General features: G+C 46.0%; 1 protein-coding gene across 1 annotated transcript in view; it reads right to left on the reverse strand.

Annotated features, from left to right (window-relative positions):
• Nucleotides 1–731: 731 nt before the first annotated feature.
• LOC123641141 (beta-galactosidase-1-like protein 2) overlaps nucleotides 732–15369 on the reverse strand; it is a 40517-nt gene continuing 25879 nt past the window's right edge. The window contains exons 8-17 of the mRNA XM_045555645.1: nucleotides 14323–14404; nucleotides 13325–13389; nucleotides 10571–10655; nucleotides 9637–9774; nucleotides 8851–8931; nucleotides 8115–8221; nucleotides 4439–4585; nucleotides 1883–2124; nucleotides 1498–1585; nucleotides 732–819 (exon numbers count right to left, since the gene is read on the reverse strand). Coding sequence (XP_045411601.1) covers nucleotides 1561–1585; nucleotides 1883–2124; nucleotides 4439–4585; nucleotides 8115–8221; nucleotides 8851–8931; nucleotides 9637–9774; nucleotides 10571–10655; nucleotides 13325–13389; nucleotides 14323–14404 — 972 coding nt within the window. The 3' untranslated portion in view covers nucleotides 732–819; nucleotides 1498–1560. The remainder of the gene's footprint in view (nucleotides 820–1497; nucleotides 1586–1882; nucleotides 2125–4438; nucleotides 4586–8114; nucleotides 8222–8850; nucleotides 8932–9636; nucleotides 9775–10570; nucleotides 10656–13324; nucleotides 13390–14322; nucleotides 14405–15369) is intronic.

The following is a 15369-nucleotide window of genomic DNA, read 5'->3' on the forward strand; positions in this document are numbered from 1 at the left end:
GAGGGCTCTGCTTTCCACCACACCTCCCATGTCTGTTCCCCATCGGCTGTTCATCAAAACCTGCTGGGCCCAAAACATCGCTAGCGTTGTAGAATTTCAGGAGTGGCAGCAGCTGTGTGTTCGCATCCTACCTATAACATCGCACCACAGGCTGGATGGTGGATGATGTCTGGGCACTACTGGGCAATTCTCCCCACAGTCCCCATGCAGTGGCTCCTCCAGCCGGCCCCTCACTCCTCCCACCCCACCCAGGGAGCACGGGATCGGGCAGCCGCCTGGATGGCTGTAGAGTTGCTGAGGGCCCTGGTATTCCCTTACGCAAGGCAGAGCCCACGCACCAAGGAGCCTTTTTTCTACAGGTCCCCTGGGGATGGCAGGTTGCGGGGACATAGACAGGAGAGAAATGGCACTAACCTCCAGTTTTATGAAGGTGTCTTTGGGCTCCCCAACTTTCAGGAAACCGAGGAAGAAGGCAGGGCCCTTAACTCGGTATGAGACTGGTTTCCAGATCCTGGGAATTGTCCGGAGAGAGTCAAAGACCAGGAGGATGGTCACACCTTTCTCTCTAATATGTCATCTGTGACCTCGGAGGTGAGCCTCTTCTGTGGAGCCTGGTACTCCCCCTCCCCTCAGTAACTGAGGGGTTCATCTGGATAGTCTCTGGGTCCCTTCCCTGGCTAAACATTTGCCATTTTTGATCCATCACCTGGAGTCAATGGTCAGGCACCCACCTTTGTATGAATCTCATGTTCATGTCCAGGCTGTAGATTATAAATTTTCTTAGTGGAGAACTGTCCAGATAGATGTCCCCAGTTAAACCTGCAGGAGAGGACAGAAAAGGTGAGTGAAGGGGCAGCAAGGGGCAGCAATGTACAGGGCTGTGGCCAGGGCTCTTCCTGAAGGAGGCAGCTTTTCTGGCCTCATCTGGCTGGAAAGGTTTCTGCAAAATCTTACACAGACGGACCTTTCTGTCTGAGTGCACACTTCTCAGAGAGGGGCCTGTATCCTCCACATTAACAGTGGAGAAGGCACTGCAGTCCCTGCCAGGTCTGGCCAGCACAGGGGCTCAGGCCAGCCTAAGTCTCAGGTGTGTCAAAGGACTTAGGGGAGGAGGAGGAAGGTGTGTGGGACTCTAGCCAGGAGCACTGGGGCTGGGAAGGACAGCACAGGCACTGGCTCCAGGGAAGGAAGGAGCAATGTCACTAGGGAGGGACCCTCACTGTTTTTATTCTCCACCGCCTTCTGAGGGAGCCATTCTCAAACCCCTCCCTGAAAAGGAAGGGCAGTGCACTGGCTCTGACTTGGTAATGAGAAAACATGCTTGGGGAACTGAGGAGAAAGGACACTGTCGTCCTTTCCCAGCAAGGCCAGATGTCATCATAGCCTCCACGTGGGTGTCTCGTGGCTGAGAGACCCTGCTCTGTTTCAGACCGTATGCCTGTCCCTCGCTGCCCTCAGCTTGCGGGAAGAGTGACAGGTCTGCATTCTGGAGCCCACCTTTCCTCTGCATGTTGATGTCCTTCCCATAGGTGAGCCGGCCTTGATTCTCCACCAGGATCTTCAGGGAGTGGTGGTCCTGGTAGCCCTGTCCAAGACAGACCAGCACTCTTCTGCAGACCATCTAGGTCTCCCCTGGAGCCAAGACTGACCTGCAGGCAGGACTCAGGGCCTTCGGACCCCCAGGTCTGGGCCAAGCAACCCCCCAGGCTGCCACTCCTCCTACTCATGCCCCACCCTCCTGGACCAGGCCTTTCAGGAAAAGAAAGAGTCACTTGCACATTTTAGCAGAGACTCTTTTGGGACCGGTGACCAACCCAGAGTTTTTTCAGCAGCAAATATCCAAGGTGGAAAAGCTGCGCTCGCCTAAAGCAGATGTATGTACCTGTACCTTGGCGACACACACAATTCTCTCTCGTCTCTGCTGGGCTCCTCTGCCAGGAGCAATCCCAAGGGCAGGGAGGAGAGAGGGGCTACCATGGGCCCAGCCACGGGCACACCCGAGTGCAGGGCCCAGCAGGTACGAGACTGTCTGTCCATTAACACTGGAGTATATACATTTCTCATAATAGTCAGATGATCAGTGGTGTGATCCAGGACTCCCACATGCTGCTCATTCAGAAACACCTGCCAGAGAAAGACGAGAGCAACATTAGGTCCTCATCAAGAAACGGAGGAGACAGACCTTGGAAAAGCCAGGACAAGGGCACGTTGAGGGGAACAAGGAACTCTTTGTCTCCCCAAATTCCACCAGCTGAGCACACGTTCACAAAAACAGACTGTATTTTAAGTAGCCAGGGATGCGCCACGTGAGCCGAAGTCCGCAGAAGGGTGTCCCGACATGAGACCTGGGCCCCAGCTCCACTGTAGGGCAAGGAGGGGGGAATTAAAAAGGCCTGCAGGGAATGAGGAAAATGGAAAAGTAGACAACGAGTGGGTACCGTGACACCAATGATGGCGGAGGGAAGGCCTGGGGGCGGAGGTACGGCAGCCACGCAGGTGTCTGCCTGCCTTGCCCCCACGGGTTCACCTCTGCAATAGATCCCGTTCTACTGGGGATCCCCAGATTGTCATTTGGAATAAGAATCTGCTGCTGCCACCACCCTGCCTGGTTTTAGGGATGATCTGAACATGAACCTGTTTCTCTTCCCTTGCCTACAGTGCTGCCTCAGCCCTAGGTTAAGCCACCCAGAAGACTCCACGCTAGCCATGCAAGACCAGATAACGATAAATAATTTGCTTCTTAGAGTGTTTAGCTTAGATCACAATTTTTCAAATAAAATACCTTAGAAACTATAACAAGAAAAATCCACAATTATGAAAAACATATAAATGTTATTATTACACAGAATACAGAATTCATAGTGTAAGCTTACCAGAGTGTAATCACAGGCTGATATATTCCATAATCATTTATTGAACACTTGCTGTATGGCTCAATATCTCACTGGGCAGGGGTCACCTGGGTTAAAACACAACCCTGACCACTGAGAAATGCAGATGGAGAGTTGTACAAAGCAACGATCAGAGCACAACACCTCTGCTACCATGGAGCTGGGGACAGCCCACCGGGAAGCACTGAGGAAGGAGTCATGAGTCCTATGCACTGCGGAAGCCAGGCCACCCCATGGACCGGCAGACAGGTGGCTAGGGACATCACTGGCAGGGGCTACAAGAGAAGTGGCATGATGAGGCTTTTACCTGGGGAAGAAACTTCAATGGCACTATGAGGGGGCCCTTCAGCAGGGAAGTGAAGGGGACAGAGGATGACAGTGCATAGTCTGAAACAAGATCAACTGTGAGGGTCTAATAATAGCAGAAGCGACATACCAGGATGAGACTGAAGTGACAACAGCGTGAGTTTTAAAAGAACAACTGAGTGATGCTGCACCACACAGGGACCAGGTAAGATTAGGAGTGAAGAAAGGGGCGGGGTGCACGGGAGCAGCATTTCTAGCTTGGGAGGCTGTGAGGCACCAACCACTCCCAGGTTTCCTTAGGAAGCTCAGGACAGCAGGAGCTGGAGGAGCTGTGGAACAAACACCACATAAAGAGGAATGTCCAGACACAGCAAAAAAATATGGGTCTGCAGCTGAGAGGAGGGAGGGCTGGAGTCATGAGAAAAGGAGTCCTTGAAGCCCTGGAGGAAGATGATATAGAGTATGAAGAGCAAGAAGATTCCACCAGCAGCTGGAGAAAACAGCTCTTGCCGTGGGTGGGATGGGGAAGCCGTTAGCTGGCTCTGCCACGCTCCAGCTGAACAGTATTTGAAAGTCATTTAACTCCTGTGAGGTTTCCTCATTTGTAAGACATATCTCAGGTGTTTTAAGAGTTAAATGAGGCCGAGCGCTGTGGCTCACACCTATGCTCTTAGCACTCTGGGAGGCTGAGGTGGGAGGATCGCTTGAGCTCAGGAGTTCCAGACCAGCCTGAGCAACAGTGATACCCCATCTCTACTAAAAATAGAAAAAATTAGCTAGGCGTCATGGTGCGCCCCTATGATCCCAGCTACTTGAGAGACTGAGGCAGGAGGATTGTTGAGCCCAGGAGTTTGAGGTCGGCTGTGAGCTAGGCTGACGCCACGGCACTCACCCAGGCAACAGAGACTCTACCTCAAAAAAAAAAAAAAAAATGAGAAGAGCCAACCGTAATACTCCATATAAATGTTAGGGACTGATATACAATAAGTATAGGGACTATTTCTGCTCTTCCAGGTCTCCTTATAAAGCACCCTCAGCTCCCCTAGAGTTTCACATACCTTAGGCAAAGTGTAACAGTAGCACATGTACAAAAGATTTCACCAAAGGGGCAGATATTAAGAGACAGTGATAATTTTTTGAAGGTCACAAGGTTTTGACTGTCATTTAGACAGTCCCCTCAACAGCACAGTTGGGCTATGACCACAGACAAATGCCACTGAGACATGCTCGTTGCCTCCTACCTGAGCGCGATCCTGAACGTGACCCCTTGAGGAGAGGATGCCTCCTTTGGAGATGTAGGTCTCATAAAGTGTGTACCCATAGGACTGACCATTCCCCTGGTTCACAGACAGCACCTCCATGGAGACTGGCTTGGCAGACTTGACTGGCTATGGCAGAGACAGGAGCAAAAACCAGGCTGAAGGTTGAGGCTGGACAGAAGAACCCCAGAAACCCCCACCCAAAGCCCACCTCTCAAAAGGAGTGGCCCCAACAGCCTTGCATACAGGCGTATAAAAAAGGAATACGCAATGATGATCATCCTTAAGCATGGTATGCAAATTGCCCTTTTTGTTTTCCAAACCAATCTCATATTTCTGTGTGTGTGCTAGTCAGTGAGGTATTTCTATTTTTCAGATGGAAAAGCTGAGGTCAAGAGAAGGGTGTGATTTGTGGGCCTGGCTCATCAATTCATAGTGGAGCCTGGACTGGACTCCCGAGCACAGGAATCCCAGCCCAAGGTGCCAGGTTCTGCCCATCCACGGTCTTTTCTTTTCCTTTGTTATAATACCTAAGAGAAATCACCCCAGCCTATGGTCTAACTGGCTGTGATTATTCATACATCTGCCTATCTAGCATGACCCTAAAGCACCCCATGTCTGTTTACCCTCATGTCTACTGGGCCTCACCCTCTGGAGGTCCACAGAGGTTTCCAATGCAGCATCACCCAAACCGCACTGACCACAACAATTCCCATCCCACTCTTTCCTTCAAGAAGAGCAACAGCATCCATCCAGGCAAAAAGGTAGAAAGCTCAGGCAATGTCCTCTCCCTCCTTTTCTCCCTCCCCCTCAATATCCTGCGCCAACCAGTCATCACTTCCTGTAGAGTCCAGCTCTAAATATGTGTTTCATGAATCCTCCTTCTTCATTCCTACTCCTAGTTCAAGTTCAGGAGACTGCTATTTGGTTTCAGTGCTCTAGCAAGTCCCCACTCAAATCTGTCCCCCACAGCACTACCCAAGAAATCCTTCTGAAACACACAGCTGCCCCTCTGACTCCTGGCCCTGCTTTAAAATGACTTCCCATAACTTTCAGGGAAGCATCAACACTTCTTAGCATAAAAACATGACCCTACAGAAGCCCTTGGAGAAACAGATGAATCCAGGTCTGTGAAGCCCCAGCCTGAAACATCCTGGAGGACCAAAAAGCCAAGAAGATGCCAAAGTCTGTGGGGGTCATGTCAAAAGGACACAGGAGCCATCTTGAAGGGGCTTCTGCTGGCCTCAGTGGGGACAATTTGAGCATCAAAACAAGATTGCAGTGGGGTAGAAACACTTTAATGTGCAAACCAAATTCATTATTCTGATGAAAGAAAATACTTGAATTTTTGTCCTGACTTTTCCATACAAACTATCCTTACTTGAGGGTAATAAGAAAATTGATGAAGGAAAGTTCTATACAGAAGAATTCAAGTGAATGAGCGCAGAAGGAATTATAGAATTAGAATGATACCATTTCCAGAGCCTTTAATGAAATACTGTGTATAGGTGATAATTGCCAATGGCTGCTGAAACCATGAGGTAAAAGGCTGAGGAGAAGGTTGAAAATGAATAGAACTCATAACCCACTGATCAATTATGAGAACAGAAACAACCAGCCATCACGTGCCTGGGATATGAGGCACAGAAAGTACACCACCAACACCTGTGAAGTACACTTGCACACAAATGAATAAAAACCTACCTTTAATCCCATCAAACATCTAGATCTAACTATTGATTTACAGAAAATACACAGAATATAGAGACATGTCACCTGACATATATGCAAAACCAAACCCACAATGCAGAGAATTCCAGAGTATAAATAATATAGGTTTGTCAACAAATAAATGGAATAGAAAGAAGGAAAAAAATCTTTAGGTTGAAAGAAACTTAAGAGACATATCAATTAAATGCAATGAGTGATGGATCTCATTTGGATCCTGATATTAACAAATCAATGATACCAAAAAAGGTATATGATAATTAAGAAACTTCAACACTGGCTATTTTATGATTTTAAGCAGGGATGCACTAGAGCCACCTTGCACCTAGTGCATGAGAACCAGCCATGGATACAGCTTCCCAACTCTGTGTGCAGTGTCATCACGTTAGCAGCTTGAAAGTACCCATGACAGGAGGATTTACACCACAGAAATTGGCAAACACTAGTAATCAGAGATTTTCCTTCCAGAGAGCCAGTTGCTAAACATTTCCTAGCAAATCTCTGATTTTAAGGAAATATTATTATATTACCATTATTATTAAGGATGATAACGATTTTACAGTGATGTGCTTTTTAAAAATCCCTTATCTTTTGAGAGCATATTGAACTATTTACCAGTAAAATTATATGATGTCTGAGGTCTGCTTAAAAATAATCGTGTAAAAGGTAGGGAGGGCAGAGTAGGCTAGAGATGGAACAGGGTTAGCCTTGTATTGATAAAGCTGAAGCGGGGTGTGGAGCCCCTAGGGGCTGACTACTATTCTCTCCACTTTTTAAAATTCTCTAGGAAAAAGTTAAAGACACAACCACAAAGGCCCTCCAGTGGGTGACTGGCTTCCTCCCCACCACTCTCCCAGGAAGACCTTCCACTGTGATCCTAGCTGCAGCGCCCCAGACGCAGTTCCCTCCCTGCCTTACCCCTGGGTACTGGGTCTGCTGTGTCCCTCCCTCGGTTCCCTCCCCTCTCCTCCCTGCTGCCTTCCCTCAGCTCCCATTAAGCCTCCAGGTCTCACAATCACTTCAACTGAAATGTCACCTCAGATCCTGTGATGTCCAGCATTCTACTGTATATTAATGGTTTAATCCATATACGATCCTATGAGGCACCTACAATTATTAGCCTCATTTTGCAGATGAGCAAACTTGGATGGAGTGAGGTTAAATGACTCACAGCTGGTAATACTGGTGCACAGATTCAAACCCGGGCAGTCTGCCCCCAGAGACTCTGCTTACCGCACAGTGCTGTTCCCTCAACTGCGCTGTGCCACCTTCACTCTGCTGCCATGAGACCTGCACCCCCTCCTCTTTACTTGCTTTTCTTACTCATTAGACAGGAAGGTGCCTAAAACGATGTCTTGATAATACAGTTCCCCAAACAGTAATATTCAGTAAGTGCTATATGAATAAGTATGCAGTCTTTTCCCTTGGTCAGCGATTTTCAAACTGTTTTCCTCTGAACCCTAGGGTCAAATTAGAAGTGGCACACGGACTGTCCTAGGGAAGGGATGGCTGACCCTTAGGGAGGAGGAAGCACAGAGCTACAGAACTACCACCGCTGACTTAATTTATATTTTATATAGTGAGCTTTGCATTAAGTTTGGAGAAAGAATCCTGCGACTAAAACAAAAATTTGACTATCATTGCCCTACATCCAATGTACCTTCATTCTAACCGTCTTTGGAAGGCAAAGGGTCTCTTCCCAGCTACGTTATGAAAGGAAATCTTCCTAGTATCCTGCAATGTTTATACTATTTCTTCAAATTCAAATTTCTAAATTCTTTCTCTGAATTGTAAAATTAGAGAAATGAGAACTACTAAGGGTTGTTTCTGTTCCCCAATAACTTACTCTCTGTTCTTTGAGCTAAGCCTTTCTCTTCTCTCTCTTTTCTCCAAAGACTATCTCATATGTCTATGCCCAGGAAATGCTCACCGGGTCCAGGTAGGGCAGGATTTCCCACAGCGACATGAAGTGTTGCAGCGTCACTGACTTAAATACAGTCTTCTGTGTATGGTCTGGTTGGATGGACATGGGAAGTTCTGCAATGAAAAACAGGTGGTTGGGCCATTCCAGGATCCTCTCCCAACCCCATTCAAGGGCACCCTGCTATCTCAAAGCCAGGAAGAGTGAAGGGCCCAGTCACAGGGCACCACTCCCCAATTCCAGGAAGAGTCATAAGGCAGGGAGTGATTGAGATTCCTTTCATATCCCTAAGCTCTGAGGCAGGTGCCCTGCCACCCTGGAAAAAAGGCACATCAGTCCCACCTGTGGGCCCAGGAGTTCTCAACTTTGGCTCCTCAGCAGAATCTCCTAAAGCCCAATGGGAAAATATATATGCACAGATTCTACCCCACCTTTCCCATTCCAACCAGGACATACTCATCTAAGAGCTCTGGGAAGGGCCTGGAACCTCTGGTTTCTAGAAGTTCCACAGAAAATTCTGATGTACACCTAACACAAAGCAACACGGCCCTAGTGTTGTGTACTAGAGAGCAGCCCCTGTATCTTGTGCATGTTTGAATCCCCAGTGCCTAATGATAAAATAAACTGGAGCAAACTGGTTATCTCCCAAAAGAATCTCTACCCATCTCCTCACGCTCCTCTTCACAGGACAGAGACCACTTGAGAAGGCTGAGTTATCATTTGGATTGAAGTTGTTGCTGGGTACCTAAAACAGAGCTAAAATACTCCTGGAATGTGACATACTCAGGTGTGTATTCTCCATCTTCTGTCAGCAGTGCCCCATAGTCTGAAAAATACAGAGAAATGTGTCATTTTCCTAGGAAAGCCTCAGCTTCAGCTTCTTTCCCCACAAAGAGATGAGAGCTTGGTACTTAGCAAAAGGATCCTTAATACAGAAGGTTTGGGAGAAACAACTTGGCATTAGAAAAAAAAATGCCACTTCACAGTTAATTCAAACTAGGAGACTAGAAAGCTTTCCAGGGCTTTCAACAGGAGGTAAACACCACCAGTCCATGGGTGTCTGGCAAGTTCTGGCTGAGAGCCCAAGGCGCTCCAATCCAGTGGTTTCTCCTTCCCATTCAATTTCCAGCTGAACTCCTTTCTTTCTTTCACACTTGACTTCCCACTTGGTCTCTTAATAAGACTTGTAGACTGGGAAGAGACATCAGTTGATACCCTGGAGCTACCAGGAGATCCAAAGTAACTGTTTCTGCAGAAAACTTCTAAGAACAAGGGTCTGTGCAGGGGATAGACAAGATTAAGCTACCAACTTCTTTGCTTGCAAAGTCCCAGAAAACCTAGATTCCAGTGGTGAATAAATTCTAGTATTTTCAAGAGGAACAAATATCAAATCCTCAATCCCTAGCATATGTTAAGGGCAAAACAGATGAACAGTTTCAGAGATTATCCTCAGAGGCCTACCCTAGGATGCTCCAGTCTCAAATGGTGGGGTAACCTTGGTTGGAGACTATTCTGGGGGACATGTACTTGCCATAGCTGGTGACCATAGGGAGATAAGTGTTCAAAGATGCAGCTCCACCCATGAAGCCAAAGTTTGTGCCACCATGGAACATATAGAAGTTGAGGGAGAACCTAAGCTTGAACATTTCATGCACGTCCTTCATTAGCACTGCATATAGGTAGGAAGAAAGCGGGAAAAGGAAGAGTGTGTGAGAATGTATAGCCCTTCGTGGATTTTCAAATCATCTAGACCTAAAATATTCACAATCAACCAATATCTCATGCCCAGAAAATGCGTGGGATTAGCCAGAATTGACTGAGAAGGATTGGTGAAGTTATTTCCAGTAACATTTTCATAACCCAGAGTCATTTATTATGTTCTCCTCTAGGTTCCACATTTTTGGGAGATATTTTTTCCAGCACAAAAATGGCATGTATCACACATTTACTTGTGCCTCTTTGTCTTAAGTAAATATACGTCCAGCTTAGTGTTTCTTCTGAAGCACTTAGGACTTTTAACAGTGACTGATCTGAAATTGTGGCACCAGGAACATTCCCCTTCATACTCCATTTTAAAGATCACTACAATTCACCAGGGAGGACTGCAGAACTGGGGTCAGATAATCTGGGACCAGATAACATTCTCCTTCTACCCAACACAGTTTCATTGAATTTCCCTGCCTGTCAGAACAAATCATTCTGTTTACTTTAATAGCCTTCACAAAATATAATTAGAGGGAAAACTGCTAAAATTTAAGCTTCAGTGATAATGGCCTCGGTGCTCATTTTACGCTGTCACTTTACCTGCACAGATGTCTGTGAGGCATCTACCTAATCGCACTGATACGTGCAGAGCTATAAGATGTAGGAGCCTTGTATCCTATATCTCAAGTATATAGGATATATACAAGCCAGTGCCATCTGTGGCCTGTGTTCTCCTGAGAAAGGAATTAAGGAATACCCACCATGTGGATCCAGACTGTTGCGAAGAGCACCCCACGTGTCAAAAGACCTTGCAGTATATACCATCATCATTATGGGGCTGTGACTCTGAGAAAAATCAAGTGTCAATTGAGAAAAGTTTATTACAATTTAGAAGCTTGAACTGTTTGGAAGGGAACTGTAAAGTCTGGTTCTCACAGCCCCACCCCTGGCAACTCAGAGCATCCCCTCACCGCTCACCAATTCTGAGTTCCACTCTGCCATTCTCACAGTATTTTCCTGGTCTCATTGTTCCTCTTGTGGCTTCTCTGGTCTTCTTGCCCAAGCTTTGGTAAAATCAACTGCCATTTCAACATTGCCCTTTCTAGAATTTCTAGAAATAGAATCTTTTCATACCCTTGAATGACCAGCATAGAGGTCTAGTAAGGAAGCGCCTAATACAGAGGAAGCACTAAAACTGTTTAGCAAATGAATACCAAAAAGGTTGAAAACCACAAATGAGAATTCTCCAAGCCCAGAATTGCCACACATGCTCCAGCTCCCACTCTTGACTTGGCCATCACTGTGTCACCTCTCGTTCCTTCATCACTGGGACCTGCTAGCCTGTCTGTTCAGGCTGGACTCTCTCATTGGCCCTTTCAATTTTGCTCCATCTCGAACTATATTCAGTCCTTTGAATTTCTGCTCTCATTACTGCCACAACCTCCAACTCGGGGGCCCTTCCAACGAACCCCCTGCAGCTGCCATGTTCATGCCGAAGCTTCCAAACGCTTCAGAGAAAGTCCTAAACACTGCCAACTTGATCGACCACAAACTCATGTGATCTGACCTTATGTTTATCTATAGTTCTTCCTGGGAATCTTTATGTTAATATTTGAATTTTTTAAAACTCTATTGAATTCCAAAAATAATGTTCTGAATCCTTTAAGGCTAATTAAGCTGAGACCATATGGCTCAAGCTCCTCTCAATCTCATAGAGTCTCCAAACCATAGAACTATGGTCTGAATGTCTGTGTCCTTCCAAATTTTATATGTTGAAATGGTGATATTAGGAGGTGGAGGCTTTGGGAGGTGATTAGGTCACGCACGTGGAGCACTCATGAGTGAGATTAGTACCTTTGTAAAAAGAGACCCAGGAGAGCTGCCTGGCCCCTTCCACCATGTGAGGAAGCAGCTATTAATAGAAGGCACCATCTATGAACCAGAAAGTGGGCCCTAACCAGACACTGAATCTGCCAGCACCTTGATCTTAGATTTCCCAGACTCCAGAACTGTGAGAAATAAATTTCTGTTACTAATAAACCACTCAGTTTATGGTATTTTATTATAGCAGCCCAAATAGACTAAGACTCATAGATTCATACATTAGGAATGATTTTTCATTTGAGCTTTTCTAGTGTATCACTTCTCACTTCATATAGGCATTGTCATCTATAAATACTGGAACACCTATAGGCACTTTGTAGCCACCACCCTTCATCTTTGTGTGATAAGGAATTCATTGCTACCCAAGGCAGTCAAAAATTATAATCCTTATAATGAGACAACATATGTTTTCTCATTAATTTTTACCCATTGACACTAATTATGCTCTCTAGTACTACAAAGAATTTCCCTTTCACGAGGAAGTACTTGAAAATTTTGAAGATGCTCACCAAATGAGTCTTATTTCTAATGTGAGACTCCCAGTTCCTTCGGTTATCTTTACATAAGCCCTAAACCATATTTCCTGGAAGTATTTCACTTTGTTAAAATACCTTGTAAGAAGTGATGCCCTGAGCAGAAAAAAAAAACAAAAAACAAATGCTTCAAATTTGCTCTTGCTACCACAAAGAAATGTGATAATGTCATTTCTGTCAACGAAACTCAAGTTTTCAAAGCTATTGGCAGTTGATGTCACAGACTTTGTTTAGGTGGAGCATGCAGTCAACTAACTTCCAAAACCTCTTTGATGTAAAGTGCCATCAGGATAGCCCTTTCCCTTTCTGCATTTTGGCCCTTTAACTTTGCTGCTGTCATTTGGTTTTTAATTTTAATGCAGGGGCTGTACAATTACTCCATGTTGATTTCAGCCTACTAAGATACAGAGGACCCCACTCCTTTCAGCATTCTCTCGTCTGGACCCTTGATAAACACAACTTCTCTACCTTCTCTCTCTTTGCTCAGGAGAACATCGATCAGGACAAAGGCAGCAACAGAGCTCCCATGCCCAGTGAGCAAACCTAGATGCAGCCTCTGCAAGGGCAAGAAGTATGTCTGTCTGATCACCAGTATATATGAGGACACAAAAATAGTCCTCACTCTGATCTAAATTTGAAACCTCTAACTTTTCATCCAGTTCAAGTGTCAGCTCCCCCTTCACTATGTGAGATCTACTTTGTCCAGTTTGGAGAGGATTCTCTGACAGAAAACACAAAAAACAAAATGGGGAGTCAGAAGCTCTGATTCCCACCCTCAAAATAGAGTTAATATCACAACATCTGCCCTAAGAATTGTGCTTCTCTCAAGTTGTTCTCTTTCTTAGTCAAATCTAAGAAACTCACTGGATACAAATTACACTGGACTTTATTTAATGCTGAGGGCTATGGGCAAGATATTGTGGGCAGGCGAATTTGATTTAATGAAACCTAAAGCCACTTAGAAGCAGTATTTCAAGGGCATGATAGATCCAAATTTTAACTGAACTAATCACTGCTGAGAAATTCCCCAGCAAATGAGTGAAGAGGTCCTAGCATGGATAAGAATCAAAATGTCTCCCAGCCCTAAAGGGTCCTTACCTGAATTGAAGAAAGCTCCTGATAAGTTTCTTGTGTGATATCCTTCATGTGGACAGTGGCAAGCACTGGGGAGGGAAAGGAGAAACTCTGCACGTGCCCTGCTATGACCACTACAGGGCAGGGCAGAGGACCCCCTCCCCTCAGGGCCAGGAGGGACAGTAGGCTCCACACCTCCTGTACACGCCCCTCACAGGCATTGCCCATGGACACCGTTGTGGCCAGCTATGACGATATGACCCTACACTTGGATCCAAACATGCAACATACAAAGGGCTTTCAAATACATCCTTTCATTTAGTATTTGCAATGAATGACCCAGAGAAGTAAGACTGGCAGTTAAAAGAAACCACATCACTCTGATGAATAATGCAGGTCACATGAGGAAATTGAGCCCAGCGAGGTGAGCAACCTAAGACCTAAAACTTGGCTACAGGTCTCCTGACTTCCAAATCAGAACACCATTCTGAGGAAGGGTCACCAAAAAGTCTGGGGGAGGAAACGGCAGAGGACAAGGCACCTGACAAAATCGCTTGGGTTCAAGAATTCTAAAAGGCATTGTTCTCTGGCTCCATTTGTCTGCATGTTACCTTTTCCCATTTTTCTATCAACCCATGTTGCTCTCTGTAATCCTATTCTATGTTTCTCCACTGCTTTTATTTCCTGGGCTTATTTATCCCATGAGCTCCTGGGGCTGGGCCCACGACAGGACAATTTCTCTGACACGGCATCCACTTCCGTGTCAATGACAGAGTTGCCTTTACTCAAGTCCCAGCCAGGCCGCACCCTGGGCAGCCAGGGGCTGAGGGGGTGGAGCGAGTGTTCTTCGTGGTGCAGCTGGTGTGGCAGCAAGGCCTGACCGGCTCCTTAACTCTGCTCTGCTTTCACCTAAGGACAACCGGGCCTCATCCACGGAGACGGGAAGGATGGCACAGCACAGGGACTCCCGTTCTGTTTCGGACTTGACTAATGGCGGAACTAGGGCAAAACCAAAACTGTACCATCTTTTAAGTGGCCTCTTCTCAATTCTCGTCCACTATCAGCCGTCATGAGCAGCACCTGGATCCCTCTCGTCACCAGGGCCTACAGAGAAATTCACAGTGAGGTAAATGAGCTGTCTCCCGCCCCTCGGGATTGCTCCTCTCTGGAAAAAATTATGGGAATAAAAATACTATTAGGAGAGTGAAGCTGGGGAGTGGAAAAGAAGGTCTAATTCCCCATCCAGCTACTTATAAGTTAGGAAATTAGGACAAAAAACTCATCCCTGCTTCAGCCACATTCAGCAAGGCCAAAGTGACAATTGAAATTTCAAACCTAATACAAGAGGCAGTGGGATTGTTTGCATTTGCCTTGATATGGTGCTTTCCCCTAAGGACCTGAATTCTGGATTTTTTCCAGTGTATCAGAGAGCTTAAGGTGAACAGCGTTCTCCACATTTTCACCCAAATTAGCCACATCCCGTGGGCCCAATAGACAAGAGGCATTTGTGGACACATGCACAACTGTGGGTTTTCCTTTGGTCAATGGCAAAGGCAGGCAAGTTTTGGCTAAGTCCAGCCACAGTCACACTTTTTGCTGCATGAACCTTTAATGTTCCTACTTTAACTAAAAAAAAAAATCTAGATAGATTCTAAATCCAAGACAGAGAGAAGAGGCTATGAGACTTATCTATTTCGTGGTAGAATCCTGGGACTATGACCATGGGTACTGAGATAAGCCAAAGGTACACCTTCCTGATCTTTCAGATCAGAATATCCTGAAAATGAAAATATTCCTGCAATTAACCCTAGAGCCCTTTGTTAGGTATGAGGAAGTAGTTTGTTTCTACTAAACTTTTTTGAAAAAGACGGGAGGCAGAGAAGTGACTCTGAGAAGAGCCAGCATGTCATATACCAATCAGTGTCACCCCACTCCTCTACCATGGGTCTTGTTCGAATGCCATGAGTCAAGTCTCCAGCCCCAGTGAGCAGCACAGCTCAATGGCAGGTGATCATATCACTTATCCTACTAGATACCTGAGAAAGAAAGAGGGTGGTAACAATTATTCC

This window comes from Lemur catta, chromosome 7 (assembly GCF_020740605.2).
Source record: "Lemur catta isolate mLemCat1 chromosome 7, mLemCat1.pri, whole genome shotgun sequence".
Lineage (NCBI taxonomy): Eukaryota > Metazoa > Chordata > Mammalia > Primates > Lemuridae > Lemur > Lemur catta.